The sequence below is a fragment of the Hypomesus nipponensis genome, chromosome 21 (genome assembly GCF_054491055.1).
Source record: "Hypomesus nipponensis isolate SF chromosome 21, ASM5449105v1, whole genome shotgun sequence".
Classification (NCBI taxonomy): domain Eukaryota; kingdom Metazoa; phylum Chordata; class Actinopteri; order Osmeriformes; family Osmeridae; genus Hypomesus; species Hypomesus nipponensis.
The window spans coordinates 5,733,411-5,756,501 of NC_140381.1; the positions used below are offsets into that span (position 1 = coordinate 5,733,411).

Here is a 23,091-nt window from a genome sequence, read left to right on the forward strand (position 1 = left end):
TTGGAAAGAGTATGTTTCAGAGACAGAGAGGAAGTCTTTGCACACAGAGAAAGGGTAAGAAAGAGAGAGAGAAAGAGAGAGAGAGAGAGGTAGACGGTGACACAGGATGTGATTTAGACAGAGTTGGAAAGAGTATGTTTCAGAGACAGAGAAGTCTTTGCACACAGAGAAAGAGAGACAGAGGAAAATGTGATGGCCTGCAGGACAAAAGCAAGAAGCACCCACCCCCACACCAACAGTCAGCCAGACAGTCATACAGCCAGTCCTGCCAGTTGGTTCAGAGGTAACAGCTGCTGTAGGCTTTGGGTGAAGCTGGACGGATTTCCATGTTGACTCTCAGTGGCGGGGGAGGAGAGGAGAGGAGGAGAGGGGAGGACGACAGGAAGAAAGGAAGAGAGGAGAGGAGGACGAGAGGAGAGAAGGAGTGGAGGACGAAAGGGATCAACATAGAAGGCAAAGGGGAGAGGCGAGACCAGTAAAGAAGGAGTGTTTATATGGGATACAAGGGACTCATATAATTCCCTCCTCCCTATAACTATGACATCAGCTCTAAATGGATGCTTTACAGCTGCATTGCTTCATAGCTGTATAATTAAGCAAATATGTAGTGCCCTGATGGGCGTTGGAGTCTAAGTGTGGGTTCAACTCAAAGATGGCATTGATGTGTGTGCTTGCGTGGATGCATTGACATCCTGGTATGCTGGCTGCCTTTTAGGCCTGTTGTTGACTAGCATTGCAGTGTTCGGAAACAAAGATTAAGCAGTAGCTCGCCCTCTAGTGGAAGAGAAAGAGAAAGCAGCACTGATTCAGTCGGCCTGAAACTCATGACAAAAGTAAAATATATTGTTATGCAGAGGTTGTTTGACACTTACAGAATAACATATTGCATTTTAGGAAGAAAAAAAAATTCAAGTTCTGAAAAAAAAAATCACGTAAGATTATTGCTTGAGACCCACCTGACTGATGGAAAGCACTTTACCTGAAAGCTTTTGTTAAAGTGAGGTAGAGGAGAGACATGCAAATGATGACCTTATTTACCATCATGTAAATTGTTGAGCCAGTGAGTGAGAATGGGTTCCCTGTTTGCATATGAAGGCCTGACAAGGCATTATGGGATGGAAACAAGCACCTAAGACCAGTGCTGTTATGAGACCACTTTGGTTTAAAATTGCTCCATTACAAAAGATTGTCAAAAAACTGAAGATTTAATAGCTATGATATAATTGACAACATTTCTTTTTTAAGTTTTCTTCATGGTTTGCAAAGCATATTTAACTATACACATACAGTGTCCTGACTTGTTTACATTAAATAAGGTCATAGCTCTCAAATCTTCCTATGTTTGATCATAGGCTAGTGTCTAATGTGACAACAACCAGAAAAGTATTTTTTCCAAACTTCCAACAGACCTCTTTTGGTATTTATTGTTTAACAAACATGCTGACTGCTTCAAGTTATATATCCTGGGCAAAGATTGCTTCATGGCAATTTAAAATAATTTAAAACGCACACCAACACAGAAAGCAACAACAAATTGCTCAAGTAAAATAAATACGATTTTTGAATAAAAATTCAAGTAAGATCTCCCTTTTGAGTTTATCACCAAACACAAATTCCGCATGAATGAAAAAAAAAATCTATATGAAGTGTTGTTTACTAACTGAAATGTTCAAACCTTGCTGTAGTACACCGCCCACTCTTTCTTTGCCATCTCGTGGGCGTGTCCATTGGCATAACCATTAGGACTCCCACCGGTCTCTTCCTGAAGTCTATCACTGTCTTGGCCGTCGGGTTGCTCCTTTCTCAGAGCGAGAGGCGGTTTACATGTGTGCCAGTTCCACAAAACTTTATTCATATCCTCCTGAGCGCGAATCCCTAAAAGTTTGTCCTCGTCACTCTTCTTCTTATCGTCGTCTTCGTCGTCGCTGTCGTCCTTTCTGGAGCGATGGCGATGGAAGCTGCGCATTTCTCCGCTGATGCTCTCGAAGTACTGGTGGATGCAGACCTTGGCGAAGCTCTTGGCATGCTCCTTGCAGGTATCATCAAACATCTTCCGCTCGATGTCAATGTAATGCGACCAGTACTTGGTTTTGAGAAAGGCCGCCTGGGTGAAGCAAGGCCGTATGGCTCTGATCATGAAGGCCACTAAAGTCATCAACAACAGGAAGACCCAGCCAAATCCCTTGAAATCAATGAAACAGAGTCAATCAGTAATCGTCAACATTATCAATTATCTCAAAGGCTCTCCAAGCCACAAAGACCAACATAAATATAACACCTGGTTAGGCTACAACAGTAAAAACAGCATGAGACAACAGACGTACCTGTGAGATACATTTAATGTATCGAGCAGCAGCTTCTCTTGATATCACCTCAGGCTGGTCAAAAATATTCTTGCATGGGATCTTGGCCAAAAGTTTGATTTGCTCCACCTCTGACATGTCCTGGATGAGGGTAGCGTTCCCATACTGATAGATGTCCAAGTCGACGCTGAACGCACACAGGAAGCTCTTACCATCCATCAGCGTCACAGCTATCCACACCGCGGGCGCAATCAAGGAGCGCTGCGTGATGGAAACAAACATGTAGCGGAGGATGGTGGGGTCCTTTTGCCGTTTCCCCGTCGGCCTCTTCCATTCCTCGGCTAGCATGGAGATGTTGTTGTTCAATACGAACCCCAGGAGGAAGAACCAAATGGGTGGCACAACCAGGAGTCCAACGCCGTAGGCGTAGTTGTATTCAGGAATGCAGGGACAGCTGAACTCAAAGGCAGAGTACAGCTGGGCACTGGCCAACGCCATGATACCGCAGATTCCATTCATGAAGGACTCCTGGTTTGACTGAAGGAACTGGAACATCATACGGAATTTATCCATCTTGATAGAGTCGGTTTTTTGCAGGCTTTATGAAAGAGAATGTTGTCTGTAGAAGGCAAAATACAAAACTTGATATTCCTGTAGTCCAGTAGGTGTGGGTTATTAAACCGTGGTGTGGATCTTAAACCCCTGGCACTACAGCACTGTCCATGGAAACTTACAACTCAAGTCACAATTTTTCACTTTGATATGCTGTATGATTCAAGCACAACCCATTTTCAATTTGTTAAATGATCAATATCCTATTACTTTGAAACAGAACATCAATAGATTTGATAGAAGTGGCTGAAGACCCACTCAAATCAATGGAGAATTTGTTGAAACATCTTGAGTAATTACAGGTGGACCCATTCTAAACAGCTTCTCGGTGACACAATCGATCATTTGAGCGCTTGAGGTAAACAAAGTGGACTACTTGTCTGGAAATATATTTATTTCAGTGTCAGAAAAAAAAGCTATTACTTACTTTGTTTTTCTGTTTCCTGGTACAGGGGTGACAAGAACTGTGAAGATATTATTGAAACGTGACTAGTATACCTAATATATAGGTTTTGAAGTCTCCCTGGCTCATTGTTAGAATTTGGTACCACTGATCCTTGGTGATTCCGAGAATATTTCTTTTCAGAACTCTTCGTGTGGGGATGAGGAGAAGGTAGACCACATCATTTGTCAGGAAGCCCCTCCCATCGCAAGCACCTGCTCGACATTGTTCTGTGATGTAACAGGATTCCCAACTCTACCACACCATTGTCCCAAAAGCAAACATTCTATGGCCTCAGAAAAAACTCATTCTGTGACCATCATTTTGGAGTTTCAAGAAGATAAAACATTTGTGTGTTTTTTTACAGAAGAACTGAGGATCCTTTCATAGAAACACAGTATGCACTTTTGCTGAATGCAATTTCTTTTTTTTTAAATATTCAAATGATTCTTGATCCTCCATATTTGTGTATTGTGTCAATGGTAGCTAAATCACTGTCTCTGCTTTTTTACAATCTTTGTGTTCATAACACATTGCCTTTTTCCCCAAATATACTACGCTCATCATTATCTGGTGCCATATTTGTTGCAAATTCTACCTATAGCCTAATAGTCGTTTCCTGTGGCACCAACTTCACCCTACAGAATGAGGCCTAGCTGGACAAACCAGTTGGAACCCTATGTGAAGAGCAAAGAGAGTGTTTCAGTTTTCACAACAATGAAACACACAAGAATCCCGCTATGCATCATTGGCCATCCATACAACAGATTTGTCTATGAGGCATGTACAATCTTACATCCATAGCGTGATAATGCCACTCATACAAAGCATTTAAGTCATACAAGCCAACGAAGGAATGACTTTTAAGTTGCCTAAGCATCAAGAGTTGGCAGTGATACACACCTAGTAACCAGCCATACATCTTATAATGAAACCATCAAACAGAGAACCAGTATCTTAGTTACGACTACAGTTTGAATACAATTATGTTTCAATGACAGCTCGTTACATAAACTGGATGAATAGCTGAAAATGTATAATGGTCATTTCTCTGATGTCACTCTACCTAACACTGTTTTACTGTAGGCCTTGTACTGTAACTAAGCCGTAGAGGAAGTTAATACCATCCGGTCTGCAGAGGAAAGTGTTGCACGGCCCAGGGACAGGGTACTCAGGAAATAAGTCATGCAAGACGACCTACAACCACAAGTAAAAAAGGAAGAGATAAAACAGCCCGTTGTCGTGCAAGGTTTGGTTCGTCTCCCTCCAGCTTCCTGCTGTTGCACATGATCAGCTTTGCTGTTTGAAAAGCTTGACAGGTTAGCGCACTTCAATATTTGAAAATATTAATGGTGTGATTATACTTTAAACCTTTCAAGTCTCATTTTAGTCATAGTGTAAAATATTGTCTATTCGAGTCAAAAGGTAAATGCTTTTCTGACAGGAAGGTACTGACTTCCTCTTTAGCTGAATTCAATCGTTGTGCTAAAGATGTTGTTTTCGGCTAGCACTTGCTAGATCCATTCATTGGATTTACAAATTTCAACATATACTGCTGTACACTGAATACCAATCAATCAATGAATGCTGAGTACAATGTGCAATGGTAGGTTTGAAGCAACAATTTGACAGTTTGTATGAAAGTAACATGGCATGGTTCATATTTCTCTGCCTCTTGAACATGCATTTAGGATGCAAGATACCATTCTTCGGGTGGTGGTGGTGGCTGTTAGTCTAATAATGTATCCTAGAGAGGAGCTGAGGATCATGGACCAGGATGATGATGTAGCAACGGGTATGCAGGCGCGACAGGATTTGCTGTTAAAGGAGATGGAAAAGACGGAACAGGAAATGACAGTGGTCAGTCAGGGAGCACCAGAGGAGGACCAAGATGAGTGTCTTGTCACCGTCCAACCAGTGAACACCAATGAACCAAAGGCTAACCAACGTGTGGCTCAAACCGACCAATATCGTTCTCTGGAAGGCCTTGAGGATGATCAAGTAAAGCCAACCCTTTTAGACGAGGACACTGAAGAAAAAGAGACCAAGGTGACTGAGGTAAATGAAGACGCAGCAGATTCAGACCTCGACTTGTCACCTGTGGGACAGTCTGATCATTCCCTCGCCATCATCAATCCTTTCATTGATGAGGGTCTGTCTTCATTGGATAGCGATGTTCCTAGTATCGAGAAAATGTTTTTTCAGGAAGTCGAGATTAACCACAATACACCTTCAGTAAATCCGAAAGTAGTTCCGACAAATCAGGAAGTGCTTCACAAAGTCCAAACCGATCCCCCAAAACTCTGCACAAAGCCTTCCAGGGAGGACCAAACAAAAGCAGCTGAGAATCATCAGGAAGTGTTTCAAGAATACAGAGTACCACCACAAATGCTCACAGAACCATCAGAGAAAGACAAAGGAAGATGGAAGCAGGTGACTGATACAGAGAACGATTATCTCTGGTACCTTTGGAACACATACTCCCTCATATCCGTGATCCATTTTTCCATCAATTATTACCGAAAGAAATTGCAAATGAACCAAAGTAAAGACGTCCCGTCTGAAAACACAAACATGTTGCGAGAGGGTAAACTCTCAGCTGAGGTATCGCTGCCAGACAGTAGTACGCTGAACCGTTTATACGACAAATGTGTCAAACTCTCACCCAATGAGAGATACCGGGTGGCCGAGTTTGTGGAGGGTTTTGCCAGCGATCTATTGTGTACCATGAGAAGTTTGAGTGACAAGGCGGTTGGCATGGTGATGGAGGACTTTGTAATGGTGGAAGGTGTGTTCAGGTTTTGTGTGTGTGACATCATGATTCCCATTCTACCATTGGATCCATACCATTTCCAGTTTGAACTTCGGGGCAGCCAGACTAAGGAAATACCAGCAGACATGGAAGGCTATGGTAGAATTAAAATGGTGAAAGGTGTTGAGAAAAAAAATGGCTGCCCTTGTGGTAATACTGATATAGACATGCTCTGCTTATTACATAGTGACGAGAAGGTGGTTGACATAAGTAAGAAATCAGATAACCCATTTTTGTCACCAACCACACCGTACCTTTCCAAAACACAAGTTCAAAAATGGTTCCAGAGAGAGTTAAGACACGCCTGGGATTACATCTCCCACAAATATGAGTTTGAGTTAACATTTCACACCGCTGGTGTTCCTGGTGCTCTGACAGTCCGATTCAGATCAGGAAGAGTTATAACCTTTAATATTAAACCTGTGGTACAGTTCAAAGGTACAGCTGCATATTTTGTCATCGGTGCTCCAACCAAAAATGTGAACAATTGTTCAGACACCTTCTGGGAACTTTCATTGGCACTTTATGAGGACCACTTTCTAAAACTGCTCAATATAAATCTGCCCAAGAACTCCTGTCACATCAAGTGTCTTGAAATTGCTGTCTTCCTTCACAGGAAGCAAACTGGTTTGACAGGTAAAAGTGGCCTTACAGATTACCACATCAAAACTTCATTATACCACCTTCTAATTAAGGAAACATTAATGTGGCACCCTGAACAATTGACCAATAGGCTTCAAGATTTGTTGGGTTTCCTGGAAAACTGCCTTGAGCACAAGAAGTTGAGTCATGCGTTTATTGGTAACAGTCTGGTTTCAAAGACAAGCCTGTCTCAAGAGCTTGCAGAGGCCAAACCAGTGAATCTCTTCCACCCCCTTGTGGTACAAAAAAGCATTTACTTTAAAACTGTAAAGCATGTCCATGAGTTGCTGAAGAACATGTCTGTGCTGATACAAGAATATGCACCAAAAGAATGAAATCTTGAGCGGCTATGTAAAATTTAAGTTACGTCATTCTGAAAGTAAACTAGGTCAAAATACCAAATAAAATTTGACAAATTAAGACATGATCAATGTTTTATTTAAAAGCTTCACGGGTCATTTCTTCCTGACAGCATCTACAAAAAAAAAGGTAATTTCTTGAAAATGTCAAAACATGCTAATGCCTTTTGTAACAATTCCCTTACAATCTTACCAGACATAATCATCCTCATCCCAGAACTCCATGGAGCCAACAAGTTCCTCAGATGGAGTCTCTGGAACTAATCCTTTATAGTCACTCTTCGCAAAAGGTGGTACGATTGAAACCACACCAACTGGACCGGACTTAGGACGAGAAGGGTGCTGGGGCTGGGGACGAGAAGGGTGCTGGGGCTGGGGACGAGAAGGGTGCTGGGGCTGGGGACGAGAAGGGTGCTGGGGCTGGGGACGAGAAGGGTGCTGGGGCTGGGGACGAGAAGGGTGCTGGGGCTGGGGACGAGAAGGGTGCTGGGGCTGGGGACGAGAAGGGTGCTGGGGCTGGGGACGAGAAGGGTGCTGGGGCTGGGGACGAGAAGGGTGCTGGGGCTGGGGACGAGAAGGGTGCTGGGGCTGGGGACGAGAAGGGTGCTGGGGCTGGGGACGAGAAGGGTGCTGGGGCTGGGGACGAGAAGGGTGCTGGGGCTGGGGACGAGAAGGGTGCTGGGGCTGGGGACGAGAAGGGTGCTGGGGCTGGGGACGAGAAGGGTGCTGGGGCTGGGGACGAGAAGGGTGCTGGGGCTGGGGACGAGAAGGGTGCTGGGGCTGGGGACGAGAAGGGTGCTGGGGCTGGGGACGAGAAGGGTGCTGGGGCTGGGGACGAGAAGGGTGCTGGGGCTGGGGACGAGAAGGGTGCTGGGGCTGGGGACGAGAAGGGTGCTGGGGCTGGGGACGAGAAGGGTGCTGGGGCTGGGGACGAGAAGGGTGCTGGGGCTGGGGACGAGAAGGGTGCTGGGGCTGGGGACGAGAAGGGTGCTGGGGCTGGGGACGAGAAGGGTGCTGGGGCTGGGGACGAGAAGGGTGCTGGGGCTGGGGACGAGAAGGGTGCTGGGGCTGGGGACGAGAAGGGTGCTGGGGCTGGGGACGAGAAGGGTGCTGGGGCTGGGGACGAGAAGGGTGCTGGGGCTGGGGACGAGAAGGGTGCTGGGGCTGGGGACGAGAAGGGTGCTGGGGCTGGGGACGAGAAGGGTGCTGGGGCTGGGGACGAGAAGGGTGCTGGGGCTGGGGATGAGAAGGGTGCTGGGGCTGGGGATGAGAAGGGTGCTGGGGCTGGGGATGAGAAGGGTGCTGGGGCTGGGGATGAGAAGGGTGCTGGGGCTGGGGATGAGAAGGGTGCTGGGGCTGGGGATGAGAAGGGTGCTGGGGCTGGGGATGAGAAGGGTGCTGGGGCTGGGGATGAGAAGGGTGCTGGGGATGGGGATGAGAAGGGTGCTGGGGCTGGGGATGAGAAGGGTGCTGGGGCTGGGGATGAGAAGGGTGCTGGGGCTGGGGATGAGAAGGGTGCTGGGGCTGGGGATGAGAAGGGTGCTGGGGCTGGGGATGAGAAGGGTGCTGGGGCTGGGGATGAGAAGGGTGCTGGGGCTGGGGATGAGAAGGGTGCTGGGGCTGGGGATGAGAAGGGTGCTGGGGCTGGGGATGAGAAGGGTGCTGGGGATGGGGATGAGAAGGGTGCTGGGGATGGGGATGAGAAGGGTGCTGGGGATGGGGATGAGAAGGGTGCTGGGGATGGGGATGAGAAGGGTGCTGGGGATGGGGATGAGAAGGGTGCTGGGGATGGGGATGAGAAGGGTGCTGGGGATGGGGATGAGAAGGGTGCTGGGGATGGGGATGAGAAGGGTGCTGGGGATGGGGATGAGAAGGGTGCTGGGGATGGGGATGAGAAGGGTGCTGGGGATGGGGATGAGAAGGGTGCTGGGGATGGGGATGAGAAGGGTGCTGGGGATGGGGATGAGAAGGGTGCTGGGGATGGGGATGAGAAGGGTGCTGGGGATGGGGATGAGAAGGGTGCTGGGGATGGGGATGAGAAGGGTGCTGGGGATGGGGATGAGAAGGGTGCTGGGGATGGGGATGAGAAGGGTGCTGGGGATGGGGATGAGAAGGGTGCTGGGGATGGGGATGAGAAGGGTGCTGGGGATGGGGATGAGAAGGGTGCTGGGGATGGGGATGAGAAGGGTGCTGGGGATGGGGATGAGAAGGGTGCTGGGGATGGGGATGAGAAGGGTGCTGGGGATGGGGATGAGAAGGGTGCTGGGGATGGGGATGAGAAGGGTGCTGGGGATGGGGATGAGAAGGGTGCTGGGGATGGGGATGAGAAGGGTGCTGGGGATGGGGATGAGAAGGGTGCTGGGGATGGGGATGAGAAGGGTGCTGGGGATGAGGATGAGAGGGGTGTTGGGGATGAGGATGGCTCTGAGGGTCATTCACATTCCAGGAGTGACTGGTTACCACCTGTGAAACTTTAGAGAGACAGTTTACAAGAGTTAGTGCCAACAAAGCCAGCACTTGGCTTGTACACGAGTTGTCAATGAATGTACAAAGCACAAGTATGCAAAGCCCACTTGCTTGTGGTGGGGGACAGACAGAGCCACAGCAAAAGCAGACCGCATCATCACCATACAACTCAGTCCACCTGCAAGAATGGATAAATAAAGCACCTGGGGACCTTCAACTTTAACCATAGCAGGTTTCGACACTTACGTTTTGCTTCCAGGATTGTAGTTGCAGGACTTTGCACTTTCAGTCGCGGTAACATCTCCCACTGAGATATCACAATGCATGTAGAGTTCCTATGTAAAAATTCTAATTAGTAAAATATCATTCACTACATTGATGATTATAAAAAATAAAAACCATACTTTTGGGGTAGACGTTTTGGCCATCCCTTCAAATATGAAGCTACCAATCGTAAACTTCAAAACGGTCTTTGTGGTGTGACGGATGAATTGTGACTGATTGGAGTACCGGCCATCAACCATACAACTACCCAGGGATAGAAAAACCCAAACTTATACACTGACAATTTATAAAATGACCAGTATTGTATACGCAGACAAATGAGGGCCTTACCCAGTGTTGTCAATGACTGTATATTGTGGCACAGAGGTTAGCAACGGAGAGATGGTTATAAAGCACTTGTTGACGTACACCCTCACAGGTCTTTGGGCCAGCGCAGAGTCAAGCATAGCTTCAAAGAACATGGGCTGTCCAAGCGTGTAGCCGATACCTGGAGTCAACTCTGTCCCATGGACTGAAACAGAATCATGTCTCATCCTCCAAGAACATTAAAACACCCAAGTCATAGTTTACTAAATTGCAATCTGTCCCTGTACTTTTGGTCTTGTTTCCCCACTTACCATCATAGGCAGTGAGGGTGACCCAGGTCCTTGAAGTGAGGGGTCTGAATACAGTTCCTCCCCTCACTGTGGGCCTGAAGCCAACCTTGTAAGAGAGATGGAACCTGCAAGGACAGCAGGATCAAGCAAGGTTTAAGGATGAGCTTCCCCATGGAGATCATTTCTCTTGGTTTAACTTTAGGAATTGTTAGAAGCCCAGTCAGAACTGGAGATCTTATGCCAACTCCAGTCCAATGACGTACGCATGTTGTTTTAAGCAATAATTGACGTGGAGAAAGGCAAGTGGGTGGGGTTTTACCGATTATAACTACACTCGATGGGAACATCAAAGTTGAAGTCCCTCACAATGGGTCCTGTAGACTCCCGTTGATAAGAGATCCTGTTGGTGAAGGTCACCCGGTCAGCATGGCTCTACAAGAAAAAGAACAATTAAGCTGCTGCTGGGGCTCCAGTCCAAAAGGAGGAATTTAACCTGCAAGAATCTGATGTGAAACCTAATCTTGTGAGCTCAGGTTAGACCGAAGATCAGTGAAAACGAATGCATCAGTTCAAATCACCCACCGTAATCACAGTACCACAAGCCATCAGGGGGTAGAGCAGGTAGAAATGACTATCGGTGGCTTGGTTGACGGGACAGGACCCAAACTTCAGGTAACTGTAGGCATCAGGGCTGGCGAATAATTCTCTCTGAACTCTAACATAAATCCTATTAATATGGCACAGTAGGTCAATAGGGTTATTGCAGGGAGGCCTCTGGGTAGGTGGACCGCTTGTAGCCAATAGAATGTCCTTTACTGAGTCAGGCAGCGGTTCGGCATCCTTCCCAGGGCCAACAAGAGACTTCTGGTCCGAAGAGGCTGCGATACGCACAAATTCTGGAACTTTCCTGGCTTCGAGACGGCTGCCTGGCCGTTCTTGGCCTTGTTTCCATTGCCTCGGTACTAACCTTGACGCTTCATCTTGCTCGATTTCTCTCTCCATCTCTGACCAGAGGGCCTCAGGTGACTGCCCAAAAACATTTTCAAATTTAAGGCAGTAGGCAGAGGTTATCATAAACGTAAGCAGCACAAATCCTATCACCCCCATTTTGAGATCAACCACTAGCTTGCCACGAGTAACAAGAAGCAAGGCTCTGTTTGCATTTATACCGCAACACAGCGATGGTAATTGATTTCACCTGCAGATTATACCAATTATGCTAAACCAATAGACCAATTATCACCCTATGTCAAACGACTGTCAAGTAGGCTCAACTGCGCATGTCGGAGGCAAAAGACGAACTTCTCCCAGGCCTTGGAGTGTCGATCAGGTCGACCATATATCTCTGGCCACTGGATTGCAGGGTTTGACAAAAACTTTTTGAGACACTGGTCCTTTGGACAAGTACATTTACGTTTCATTTGTCCATGCACTAAAGTCACTTGACCCCGATACTTTTAAATACTAATAACCTGACGGAGGTCACTTTCTCAGGCAAATGATGAATGAAACATGGTCGGTTCAAGAAATCCGAGATGCTGGCTATCTTCAGCAGGCTCGGAATTACATGACAGTCCTCGCGGACGTTTCTGGTGTAGATTGGAGTGAAATACAACATTGTGCACACTGCCAGTGAGCGACCCGAGTCTGACTGAGGCAAACGTCAAAACAGTGTAATGGGGTCTCAGATAGCCAGTTTACACAAATCACAAAAATAATGGGACCAGCTGGCTAAAAGCAGGATTCCCATATCTCTTGAAAGCTGCCTGCTCAACTTTTTAGGTGTAGAATTGACTGTAAAACTGTAAAATTATGAATTTTGTGGCATGACCCGAAGACATGTCGTCCGACTAGGCTATGCGGACTACCTGGATATTCTCACTCAAATTTCAATATTTTCGTGACCCAAATCAATATTCTGATGTGACAGATCAAAGGGGAATTGCTTTCTTTCTTACAGGATGTCCTCCTCGACCTTTTTGGTCAAATCTAACTATTTGTATAATCCGTGTAATTCTCTAGCCATTATAAAGGCTATCTGCCGGTTTTCTGCCACCATGGTGCGCGCGCATCCCGAATGTTTACATTACAAACAAATAATTGGTCTACTCGAAGTCCACTCCGAGATGTATTATCATGAATTTTAAATATATTCATGGGTTGCGTTCATGTCAGCCAAATCACAAAGCAATGACTCAAAATCGAGCTGCACACACAAACCAGATAGTTTTTGACTATGTAAAAATTTTTCTGAACCCTTATTTTTCTAATGGAACGTATGCCGGAAGTCGAACAGTAAACTCAGGAAGTTCCAACGCAACCAAGAGGATATGCTAGCTAGCTGGCTAACAATATGTTTGTTTTACGACTATACGCGAACATTTTGGGAATCTAGTTTTATAACGTTATTAACTTGCTACAGAAACAAAGCGCAATATTCTTAAAATCCATCTAATTCGATCATGTTGTGGACACGCTTATTGCTGACAGAATGGCTTTCACAACTGTAGCCCTTCGCGTACCAGCCACATACGACATTGTTTTGACAGCTAGGCTAGTAGTAGCAAGAACATGGACAAATAACGTTAACAACTAGCGTTTGCAAATTTTACTGCTATTGGAATTGTGTTAGATGTACAATCTCAAACCATTGTAGCATTGTCTGCTAATGCTGTCTTCCTGATATATTTCTAAATGTATATCTTATTTGCATAGTATAGCTAGCTAGCTATCATAGCTCATGTCTTTCTAAGCTACAAAGTAGCTAACTCCAACTAGTAGCTAGCCATTTGGGCCATTTATATTTCAAATCAAGTGATCCTAGGACAGGAATCGGAGCGACAAGCTCAACTCTTAATCAGACCCAATGCGTGGCATCATGGGCGCTCAGGGCAGTCCTGTCAAAAGTTACGACTATCTCCTCAAGTTCTTACTGGTGGGGGACAGTGATGTTGGGAAGGGAGAGATTCTGGAAAGCTTGCAGGATGGGTCGGTGGAATCGCCCTACGCCTACAGCAGTGGTGAGTGCGGGACAGCACTGGAGTACTGTTGGTCGGGTGGGGAATCAGTGGTGAATAGCAGTTGGAAGTTTTTTGGGACTATGAATCTGCATAAATGCAATCCTTAGTCTTGTCATGGGTATATGCTTCAGGTTTGTAGTGCGTCATTATCTCGGTGCTCCAAAATTGTATTTTTTTGGTCATAGATCAGTTTGGTTAACATTCATTTAAGAATTTGCTTTTTAAATTAAATGGGTTTGATTGATTATGGCTGGTTACAAAGTGCCAATAAAAAAAAATCTTTGTTCTAATTCTTATTGTGCATTCAGGGATTGACTATAAAACCACTACAATCCTATTGGATGGAAGGAGAGTCAAGTTAGAATTGTGGTAAGTAATGAAACCACACACAGGATAGATTTGAGTTGCCTGGCATTCTGGGTTTAATCTTAACTTCAATCTCACAAATGCTGTTTTGAACAGGGATACCTCTGGCCAAGGCAGATTCTGCACCATCTTCAGATCCTATTCTCGAGGAGCCCAGGTGAGAGGACTGTTGCTCTGTCCAAGCTGATATTTGTCTGTCCTGTACATATCGTGGTATTATCTCATGTTTGTTCCTTCCACAGGGAATCCTGTTGGTGTATGACATCACAAACGGCTGGTCGTTCGATGGCATCGACCGCTGGATCCGAGAGATTGACGAGGTAAACTCTTTTAACACATTGGTCGGGTGACACTGGGCAAAAACAAGAATGCTCTCACAGTAGTCCAATCTCCGATTCACATTCAGTCACTGGTGGTTGGGAGGATCACTATTTTCCATTTCCATGGCTCATCCATTTCCCGTGCTTAAAGAGAGACTGACAGTTTACTCGTAATGCGAAACTGGACCGTCGACATGAGTTGTGGAAGGCAGTGAGATGTTAACCAGAGGGTGGTGCAAAAAAAAAAACGGCTAAACTCCAACCATCCCCGGTTCTTCCCCCCCCCCCCCCCCCCTCCTCTCCAGCATGCCCCTGGCGTTCCCCGCATCCTGGTGGGCAACCGTCTCCACCTGGCGTTCAAGCGGCAGGTGCCCACGGAGCAGGCGCGGGCGTACGCCGAGAAGAACGGCATGACCTTTTTCGAGGTCAGCCCCCTTTGCAACTTCAACGTCATTGAGTCGTTCACGGAGCTGTCACGCATCGTGCTCATGAGGCACGGCATGGAGAAGTTCTGGAAGCCCAACCGAGGTGAGGAGGACCGGTGGGGTTAGGGACCAGGGGGTGTGGGGGGGTCTGGTCTGGGACGTATGGGATGGAGAGGGGGAACACGGTGGGTTTGTGATTAGTAGGATATCACCTATCAGGGGGCCAGGGTGTGTTACGGGAATATGAGCGTCAGGTACTTGTAGCTTTGTTTAAGCACCAGCATGTATGTAAGTACTGTGAAGTCTTTAAGCTTAAAAAAACAAAACAATATTCAAAGTCTTTGACAATCCTGTGGTCTGGCCTCCTATCCCCCCCCCCTCCTTCCCTGCAGTGTTCAGCCTGCAGGACCTCTGCTGCCGCTCCATCGTGTCCTGCACACCCGTCCACCTCATCGACAAGCTGCCCCTCCCCGTCGCCATCAAGTCCCACCTCAAGTCCTTCTCCGTGGCCAACGGCATGAACGCCGTCATGATGCACGGACGCTCTTACTCTGTGGCCAACCACCCGGCCGGGGGCGGGGCCGGCGGCGGCGCGGGCTCCAACAGCGGCAAGGGCAACAGCCTCAAGAGGTCCAAGTCCTTCCGGCCCCCGCAGAGCCCCCCAAAGAGCTCCTCCGGCAAAATCAACTGTAAGATATCGTAGGGGATGAAGGGAGGAAGGAACGAGTGCACGAGTAACCCACCCTCGCTCGTCTGCTCACTGTGGGTGAGTGGACTCACAGGGACACCGTGTAAGGGGGGGGGGGGGAACTGCTACGGAGGACGTGGTCTGCCTGAGGATGCAGCTGTTTGAGGTGGGGTTAGTCAGCGGCGCTAAAGCCGACTTGGTGTGTGCTCGTTTTCAAACCCCATTCACACACGCGCGCACCTTTTTGTGGGTGACCCTTGCACCCACCGCCTTTCACTGTGACCCGTCGAGTCCTGAAGCTCAAATCAAGCGGTCTGCGCTCACCTGTCAACACTACATAAGGCGGAGGACAGCCTTTTTAATGGACTCGATCACATGGGTGAAAGTAATACTTTGTTGTAAATACATGATATACACTGTTGGCTTGTTTTCCAGTTTGTTTTCACACCAACTTCTTGGGTCTTTTAACATGACAATGAAGGGGAAGTTCTGTGTAACTGGCATTGTAAAAAGCCTCATGCATGATCCCCTCGTTCTCCTTAAACACAGTTCTCACACACTCAGTTGATATTTGAGGTATCTAGGTCCACCGCTGGGCCTGGTCTCATGCCATTTACCGTTCTACTCCCTCTGTCATCCATCACCATCAATCATTCAACTGCTTAGATGTCGTCATGGTCATTCCAGCTATCGGGAACCCAACACCCACAGACACCAGTCAGCAGGCCCATGCTGCAATAAAATGTACTTGGGTTAATTTTAATTGGGCGTGATGTACAACATGCCTGTAGTCTTCTTCTGCTGTCAGTTATATGCTGGAATATTTGGCAGTTAGTTTTTCTCCTGAAATAATGTACAAATCTTAGGCCAAGCATTGTTTGAGCGGTGCTTTGACTTCTTCTGGTTAAGGTTTTGACCTATCTGGCTTTACTGGTGTGTTTTTGAGGGCATGTGTAAAAGGTCTTAAAAATGGGAATGGATTAAATTGTAACATACTACCATTGGACTTAAGTAAACGTTTTTAGTTTCTTTTCTAATTTCTTTGTTTTACTGATTATTTATTCTCTTTTTCATGAATGTCTACAAATATTCCAGTGTTTGTTATGTTGTGGTAAAGTGTAAGGTGTTTAAAGGGACAACTATTTAGAATGTAGGCTATTCACTCTGGAACATTCCTCTAAAGGCCATGCAGAACAACAATTTCACGCATGATGTTTTCCATTTGTATTTTGTTAGAGGAAAAGAACAATAATGAAGGATCAAAACACTATCTGGTTTTGTTAATATGTTAATACAACATGGCTGACGGTAATAATGAACAACTTTCAATTCCTATTTTGACTGCCTAAAAGTAAGCTGCCATTAAAAGCAGTTGATTTCTTCAACAATAAAGCAAAATGTCCTTGACCGTTTTTACTTGTGTGGGATTTTCATTCAGTGCAGTCTTGAATATAAATGATGGGTTGCCACATATCGTCGCTCTGGGCCTATATGATCTTGTTCTTTCTTTCTTCAAGGTCAGAGCGCAAGCGGTGGGAATTTTTTTGTTTCCCATTGTCTTCTTGGGTTTCTAAGCAAAGCGGGGAAGCCGGCATCATGCTCAAGTGCAATAAAACCGTGGGGGTGCTGAATTGATTAGCTGGCCTCGCGGTATTGGCCGGGCTGAGGCTAACCGGTACATCTCTACGACATTTGAATGCCGAGCGGTCAAAAGTCACGCTAAGGTTGATAGGTCACTTTCAGTGAAAAGAAGAGTGGAGCTGCTTCTCAGAGGCCTTGCGGCCGCGCTTGCACAAAGATGAGTCGCACACCATTGAAAATGTGTGTTTACGTCTTCCCACCTGACCGCGGCATCTCAGAGCTTTGTGTGAATGAGTGATGGTGCTAAACTGACCGACGTCTAGACACCGACGAACGTAAAGACGATGTTTTCTTCAGGCTATTTGTGTCAGGTCCTGCGTTCAGTTTAACTTGGGAGTTGGAGTGCAGCTATTAGGACAGAAAGCCAATTCGGTTTATAGAATTGTATTTTCCCCAAATCAACATCCCTAACTAAAAGCAATTTGGGCATGCGGCTCGAAAAAGAAGATGCGGTGTGTCAATAGCCTAATAGAAACAAATTAAATGCCCTTCCTTATAGCCTTCAGTCATGAGCATGTTTATGAGCATCACCTCTATAAATTGTGTCTGGGCGCATGAAACATTGGATTTCTCACCGGAATGTTTGGCCCGTGCGCACGGTTGTTGGGACAGCTTGCCTACATGGCCCCACGATTCCTTTGATGTATTTACAATGTTTGTCCAGTTGCCTAGCGCATGGTGTTCCTTCGTAAAAGTTTCAGACGCTGGATGACCACGGGGGCGGTCAGAGGGGCTGCCCTTTCCACCTCCATTCACACTCACCGATATTGCGTTTCTCTTTCTTTGTGCACGTCTGCTTTTGCACGAATGCAGAGACACGTTTTAGGTTTGGTTTGGAGCAAATTGAAGCTTCGACATTAAGTTTTAAGTCATTTTTTAAAGAATATCGAGCTACAATTGTATCCTGTTTTTTTTGTATTTGTTACTTTGAAGTAGGCTTCTTCGGTCGTTGTATTCGAGTGGGTAGATGTTGCTGGATAATGGTTTATTCATCTGCAATTTGAGAAGAAGAGATTATTTTCAGCTCGCAACAAATTGGCACTTGTTCCCAGATTGGTTACGCACAAACGGAACAACTGCGGTTTGAAATAACGAGTTTGCTTTCATGAGAAACTGACGGAGATATGGAAATAATAGGTGGCTGGTGTTTTATGGCAAATAAGTAATAATGCATACAACTTGTGTCGGACATTGGGAGGTTGGAGTGAAGATTGATGCGCCTCGGCAAAAAGTACTTAGTCCAGAGGGACTTTTATTAAGAAGAATCAGATGGACTATTCTCGTTTTCATGATTTTGGTTTGGGCATTGCCCCAGGACGCTTCGAGTGCAAGTTTAACAGGAGTCCAAATTAAGCATCAAGGAGTTTGTCCGAACACGCTGAATGCCAACCTCTGGGTTGATGCACAAAGCACCTGCGAGAGGGAATGCAACGTCGACGAGGTAAGACGTTGCTATTCGTTAAATGATCTGTGAAAATTCCATGAAAGACATATACATATTGTGTCATTTAGGAGATGCTTTAATCCAGTAAAAAAAAAAATCCAACATCTTTGCTCCTCAGGACTGCGCAGACTTTGAGAAGTGCTGCACCAACGTGTGTGGCCTCAATAGTTGTGTGGCTGCACGGTTCTCTGATGGCACACCAGCCGAGCCGGACGGCCTGGAGCGTGGAGAAGACCAGGTCTCAGTTGCCACCTGCCAGGGCTTCATCTGCAGCCAGCAGGGGGCCACCTGTGACATCTGGGAGGGCCAGCCCATCTGCAAGTGTCAGGACCGCTGCGAGAAGGAGCCCAGCTTCACCTGCGCCTCCGACGGCCTCACCTACTTCAACCGCTGCTACATGGACGCCGAGGCCTGCGCACGAGGGGTGACCATCACGGTGGTCACCTGCCGCTTCTACCTGGCCGGGCCCCAAGCCAGCCCTCTGCCACAGGACACCACGGCCAACCCCACCCCAAGCTCCCCCCTGGAGGACCCCATGCCCCCTACGCTCTTCTCCAACCCCAGCCACCAGTCCATCTACGTGGGCGGCACCGTGAGTTTCCACTGCGACGTCATGGGGGCGCCGCGGCCCGACGTCACCTGGGAGAAGCAGACCGATCGCAAGGAGCGCCTGGTGATGCGCCCCGACCGGATGTACGGCAACGTGGTCATCACCAACATCGGTCAGCTGGTCATCTACAACGCCCAGGTGTGGGACACAGGCATCTACAGTTGCATCGCCCGCAACAGCGGCGGGGCCCTGCGCGCCGACTACCCCCTGTCGGTCGTCCGGCGCGCCGACGACGACTTCTCCGAGGACCCGGAGTTGGGGATGTCCATGGGGCGTCCGTTCTCGCCCGCCGACTGCCTGGCGGAGGTAGACCGGCGAGACTGCGGCGGCGAGCGCCAGGTGGACTGGTACTACGACAGCAAGCAGGCCACCTGCGTGGCGTTCGGCAACAACGGCTGCGAGGACGGCCGCAACCGCTTCCAGACGTACGAAGAGTGCCGGGCGTCGTGCCAGCGGGAGGGCGCCGGCACATGCTCCCTGCCCGCCGTCCAGGGCCCCTGCAAGTCGTGGCAGGGCCGCTGGGCCTGGAATTCCCTCTCCAAACAGTGCCAGGCCTTCGCTTACGGCGGCTGCCACGGCAACGCCAACAGCTTCCGCAGCAAGAAGGAGTGCGAGGCCAGCTGCCCCCACGCCAAGAGCCGGCCCTGCAAGACTTGCCGCGTCAAGGGCAAGATGGTGCCCAGCCTCTGCCGAAGCGACTTTGCCATCGTGGGCCGACTGACAGAGCTCATCGAGGACCTGGACTCTGGGATTGCCCGCTTCAGCCTGGACGAGGTCTTGCGTGACGAGAAGATGGGCTTGGCCTTCTTCAACACCAGGCACCTGGAGGTGACGCTGGCTAAGATAGACTGGGGCTGCCCCTGTCCCAACATCACCATGGAGGAGGGCCCCCTGCTGGTGGTGATGGGGGAAGTGCAGGACGGCATGGCCGTGATCCAGCCAGACAGCTACGTCAGACCCATCACTGACCGGAGGCTGAAGAAGATCCGGGAGGTGATAGGGAAGAAGACCTGCCAAATGCTCCACAGGTTTCAGGACTGATGCTGGTCACTTTTGACGACAGGGGGGGGTTATCATAACTGTTGTAAAATGACGTCATTGTAAATGATGTTATTAGTTGCCGGATGCATCATGTGTAAGGTTGTGGATCGTCTCATACGGACGTAGCCACGTACTGACCTTCCAGTACTGCCAATAGAGTAATATTATGGTGAGTCATGGTGAGGGTTTTTCTGTTGGTGTGCTAAGTGTTTGTATTACATTTCACTAAAAGAAGTGTTTATGTATAACCAACTGTGAAGAATCTCAACAGAGCATTTGGTAAAGCATTCCCTTTCATTGTAAATATCCCTGTTCTTTAAACCATTAAGTTGTATCACAAAAATAAAACCCATTTTTTTACTCTTGTATGAAGTAGAAAATATAATTGTGAATGCTTGTTTGTATTAATTTTTATTCAAGCACAAGAGTGAGCCATACAGTTTGAAGTTATACAAAGTATAAAATCTGTGCACAAGTGTATTCTATGAAATGTGAATACTAAGGAATGGAGGATATTGGGACCAAACTAAACTAGAGTGGATATGGATAAAGTCATAGGTCAAGTTAGTTTAAATAACTGGTCAAATGTTCATTCTTGGTCATCCTGAGCAGGAAGTGACATAGTAATGCATGGTGATTAGCTGGAATAGAATCTCAGATTGAGGTGGCATCAACAAAAGGAACAATAGCAGATTCTTCACACCAAGCTTTCCTTCCGGAACAGAAGACACTTGTTGTTTGCAGGCATGTCAACCTAAACAGGTAGAAACCAGTCACAATCTGGCACCTTGGAAGTAACAAACACACACATTCGCACGTTCTTGTGCCGCACTTGTTTAGAAAGGCCTTACCACTTTCTCCAGAAACAGGCCACTCTTCTGTGCTAATGAACTGAGCAGGGATACATCTCTGAGACCCCAGTCAGGGCACCTTGAACCAACATAAAGACAGAAAGAGAGGGAGGGAAACATGTGAGTAGCTACTCTCAACTGATGTCAAGATGTCCCCCTCACTCTCGTTCACACTTTTTGCCGCCAATGGAATCCTGCCTCACCGTTGCCGGAGACTGCAGTCGAAGTCGATGTTGCTCTGAGGGGTGATCCGCCCGTTCACCGCATAGGGCTGCGAACACAGCAGTAGCGTCGTTTCAAACTCAAGCTGGGTGTATCACACGGTGTTGTAACATGCATATAACACTGCACGCGTTCATCAATATTATATTCACCCCATATGTCAGCAGGACCCCTTGTGGTTTTAGGATGGCGCCCGTTCCTTTAAACAGCCCCTGTGTGGGTATCAAGAGAAAACTAACAGCACTCGGCAAAAGCTACAAAAAATAATAATAATCTGAAATGCATGGAAATGATGGTCTCAATTCATTGGATTGGGCCCTCTTACCTCTGTGCAGGCCATAGGAGATATGTGGATCATGTTGATGTTAAGGACCAGATCCAGAGACTCGGGCTGGATCCCAGCCCAGTGTTCATTGGGCTGCGAGGCATCGAGGTGGATGGCGGGCTTCACATTGTCCAGGTTATAGTGTGCTCTGTACGCGTCTATACTGCAGGGGACAAAAGAGACGGTTCTCAATGCGTACGTGCACCAGAAAACAATTGCACTGTTGTCCATCAAATGAAAGGGTAGCCCTTCATTTAATTGTAATCTTACCGATACTATTCCTCAATCTGTCAAAGCGCCAACTCTGTCGCTAAACCTTCTGCATTTGAGAGAACCGTCTAGTTCAAATCTGAATATATAAAATACGTACGTGGTAGTGCATGCATTCTGAAATTACCTGGCGATGGACTGCCGATCAAATTCTGACGGCTGCCATAGAATATTGCGTAAGGATTGTGCGAAGTGAGTGACATGTTGACCAGTACCCGAGGAAATCTCAAGAGCGTTCAATGGTCTATTTGTGTCCACACACTCCCGTAGCACCGCCAAAATGGGCTCCTTGTTCCTCTCGGCAGCAGCGGCATTGAGCATCTTGCCAAACCCCGGGTACACTCGCCGCGCTGAAAGATATAATCGTTGCAACCACTCCAGCCGAACTGCAGGTATCTTACACAGCGAGTACAGTAACAACAGCAATCGTTCGTTGTTTGCTATTGAAACACTGGGGTTATACGTTTCACAATCCGAAGTAGTCCGAATGCGTTGTGTTTTCCAGTTTCTAGTGCTATGTCGGCTATCAATCGAACACTCCACCCATCCAGGACAAAATAGTTTCCACCACAAGCGTACCCATGGAACTTCCTCGTTTTGTCACATGGTCGCTATGTAACAAAACTGGGTCCAATCAAAATCGTGTTATTATTACAACGTTTTAACATTATAAACTTCCCTAATTTATTATTAATTCCTTAAATCTCTACTGGGCAATCACTTTAAAATGTAAGCGAAATAATACATTCAGATACATGTTTTATTTTACAACATATACACTGTTTCTAATGAGCATGTTTTGATAAAGTTTTCCCAGACCTAAATAACACAATGGCAAAAAAAAACCAACTGTATTGAAACAGAGCAGGTTACTCACAAGTGCATTTGAGTATTGAGGACGCACTCAAAAATTGCTTATAAATACAAATAAAATACATAAAAATACTTTTCTAAAACACTGAAAAGGGTTTTGGCAAACAAACTTAAAATACACAAAGTAAGATTGTCAATGTGCTTAAGCCAGGTAATAGCAATACAGGAATGATCTACTAATAATGTATTCCTATTAAGGTAAGGTAAACCCATATCAATTACATTTTATTTAAACTTGTGATTCAAGCCCATAACAATAGGATGGTGTAGTGCTTGATGTGTACAAAACTGTATCTAAAAGTTGAGGGATCTTAAAGACATACAGTGTTGTGAATACATACTGTAAAAGTTAAGAGTTCTACTTACATCTACTCCTAAAAAGAACCTAATCAGTACTGTTGTTCCCTCCCAACAAAATGAAACATTTAAATGTAGCTTTTCCTTCACTCAGAGTAGATTCAAATGATGCATAGCAACT

General features: G+C 46.8%; 6 protein-coding genes and 1 long non-coding RNA gene across 7 annotated transcripts; 3 read left to right on the top strand and 4 right to left on the bottom strand.

The window, feature by feature from the left end:
- Window positions 1–1,181: 1,181 nt before the first annotated feature.
- calhm1b (calcium homeostasis modulator 1b) lies at window positions 1,182–3,006 on the bottom strand. Its single transcript, XM_084685674.1, has 2 exons — window positions 2,325–3,006; window positions 1,182–2,182 (listed from the first exon to the last, which is right to left on the bottom strand). The coding sequence occupies exons 1-2, from the start codon at window positions 2,874–2,876 to the stop codon at window positions 1,670–1,672; spliced, it is 1,065 nt and encodes a 354-aa protein (XP_084541800.1). The 5' UTR covers window positions 2,877–3,006; the 3' UTR covers window positions 1,182–1,669.
- A 2,043-nt stretch (window positions 3,007–5,049) lies between these two features.
- On the top strand, window positions 5,050–7,196 carry LOC146237602 (inositol 1,4,5-trisphosphate receptor-interacting protein). Its single transcript, XM_084685703.1, has one exon. It carries the CDS (start codon window positions 5,050–5,052, stop codon window positions 7,144–7,146), a length of 2,097 nt encoding a protein of 698 aa, XP_084541829.1. The 3' UTR covers window positions 7,147–7,196.
- A 31-nt stretch (window positions 7,197–7,227) lies between these two features.
- Window positions 7,228–7,611, bottom strand: LOC146237603 (uncharacterized). The gene is made up of 2 exons (XR_014740612.1): window positions 7,364–7,611; window positions 7,228–7,286 (listed from the first exon to the last, which is right to left on the bottom strand). It is a non-coding gene; the product is annotated as an uncharacterized LOC146237603 (long non-coding RNA).
- A 1,907-nt stretch (window positions 7,612–9,518) lies between these two features.
- On the bottom strand, window positions 9,519–11,642 carry zp3c (zona pellucida glycoprotein 3c). Its single transcript, XM_084685778.1, has 7 exons — window positions 11,100–11,642; window positions 10,837–10,949; window positions 10,539–10,642; window positions 10,252–10,432; window positions 10,041–10,164; window positions 9,883–9,971; window positions 9,519–9,641 (listed from the first exon to the last, which is right to left on the bottom strand). The coding sequence occupies exons 1-7, from the start codon at window positions 11,622–11,624 to the stop codon at window positions 9,602–9,604; spliced, it is 1,176 nt and encodes a 391-aa protein (XP_084541904.1). The 5' UTR covers window positions 11,625–11,642; the 3' UTR covers window positions 9,519–9,601.
- A 1,050-nt stretch (window positions 11,643–12,692) lies between these two features.
- Window positions 12,693–16,748, top strand: LOC146237605 (ras-related protein Rab-40C-like). The gene is made up of 6 exons (XM_084686035.1): window positions 12,693–13,537; window positions 13,846–13,906; window positions 14,000–14,060; window positions 14,146–14,223; window positions 14,529–14,751; window positions 15,041–16,748. The coding sequence occupies exons 1-6, from the start codon at window positions 13,384–13,386 to the stop codon at window positions 15,349–15,351; spliced, it is 888 nt and encodes a 295-aa protein (XP_084542161.1). The 5' UTR covers window positions 12,693–13,383; the 3' UTR covers window positions 15,352–16,748.
- A 1,387-nt stretch (window positions 16,749–18,135) lies between these two features.
- On the top strand, window positions 18,136–20,415 carry wfikkn1 (WAP, follistatin/kazal, immunoglobulin, kunitz and netrin domain containing 1). Its single transcript, XM_084685424.1, has 2 exons — window positions 18,136–18,418; window positions 18,540–20,415. Exons 1-2 carry the CDS (start codon window positions 18,146–18,148, stop codon window positions 20,070–20,072), a joined length of 1,806 nt encoding a protein of 601 aa, XP_084541550.1. The 5' UTR covers window positions 18,136–18,145; the 3' UTR covers window positions 20,073–20,415.
- Window positions 20,416–20,467: 52 nt separating this feature from the next.
- On the bottom strand, window positions 20,468–23,059 carry mettl26 (methyltransferase like 26). The gene is made up of 7 exons (XM_084685355.1): window positions 22,980–23,059; window positions 21,868–22,090; window positions 21,471–21,633; window positions 21,298–21,357; window positions 21,127–21,194; window positions 20,924–21,002; window positions 20,468–20,826 (listed from the first exon to the last, which is right to left on the bottom strand). The coding sequence occupies exons 2-7, from the start codon at window positions 22,059–22,061 to the stop codon at window positions 20,770–20,772; spliced, it is 621 nt and encodes a 206-aa protein (XP_084541481.1). The 5' UTR covers window positions 22,062–22,090; window positions 22,980–23,059; the 3' UTR covers window positions 20,468–20,769.
- Window positions 23,060–23,091: the final 32 nt, after the last annotated feature.

Coding starts and splice junctions, on each gene's coding strand:
- calhm1b (XM_084685674.1), bottom strand. CDS start 2,876: ATGGATAAATTCCGTATGATGTTCCAGTTCCTTCAGTCAAACCAGGAG. Junction 2,183..2,324: donor ACATTAAATGTATCTCACAG/GTACGTCTGTTG, acceptor ATTGATTTCAAG/GGATTTGGCTGGGTCTTCCT.
- LOC146237602 (XM_084685703.1), top strand. CDS start 5,050: ATGCAAGATACCATTCTTCGGGTGGTGGTGGTGGCTGTTAGTCTAATA.
- zp3c (XM_084685778.1), bottom strand. CDS start 11,624: ATGGGGGTGATAGGATTTGTGCTGCTTACGTTTATGATAACCTCTGCC. Junction 10,950..11,099: donor CTTGTGGTACTGTGATTACG/GTGGGTGATTTG, acceptor TTTTTCTTGTAG/AGCCATGCTGACCGGGTGAC. Junction 9,972..10,040: donor CCAAAACGTCTACCCCAAAA/GTATGGTTTTTA, acceptor ATTTTTACATAG/GAACTCTACATGCATTGTGA.
- LOC146237605 (XM_084686035.1), top strand. CDS start 13,384: ATGCGTGGCATCATGGGCGCTCAGGGCAGTCCTGTCAAAAGTTACGAC. Junction 14,224..14,528: donor GGATCCGAGAGATTGACGAG/GTAAACTCTTTT, acceptor CCTCCTCTCCAG/CATGCCCCTGGCGTTCCCCG. Junction 14,752..15,040: donor GTTCTGGAAGCCCAACCGAG/GTGAGGAGGACC, acceptor CCTTCCCTGCAG/TGTTCAGCCTGCAGGACCTC.
- wfikkn1 (XM_084685424.1), top strand. CDS start 18,146: ATGCATACAACTTGTGTCGGACATTGGGAGGTTGGAGTGAAGATTGAT. Junction 18,419..18,539: donor GGGAATGCAACGTCGACGAG/GTAAGACGTTGC, acceptor TTTGCTCCTCAG/GACTGCGCAGACTTTGAGAA.
- mettl26 (XM_084685355.1), bottom strand. CDS start 22,061: ATGCTCAATGCCGCTGCTGCCGAGAGGAACAAGGAGCCCATTTTGGCG. Junction 21,195..21,297: donor GGGTCCTGCTGACATATGGG/GTGAATATAATA, acceptor CTGTGTTCGCAG/CCCTATGCGGTGAACGGGCG. Junction 20,827..20,923: donor GCCTGTTTCTGGAGAAAGTG/GTAAGGCCTTTC, acceptor CTACCTGTTTAG/GTTGACATGCCTGCAAACAA.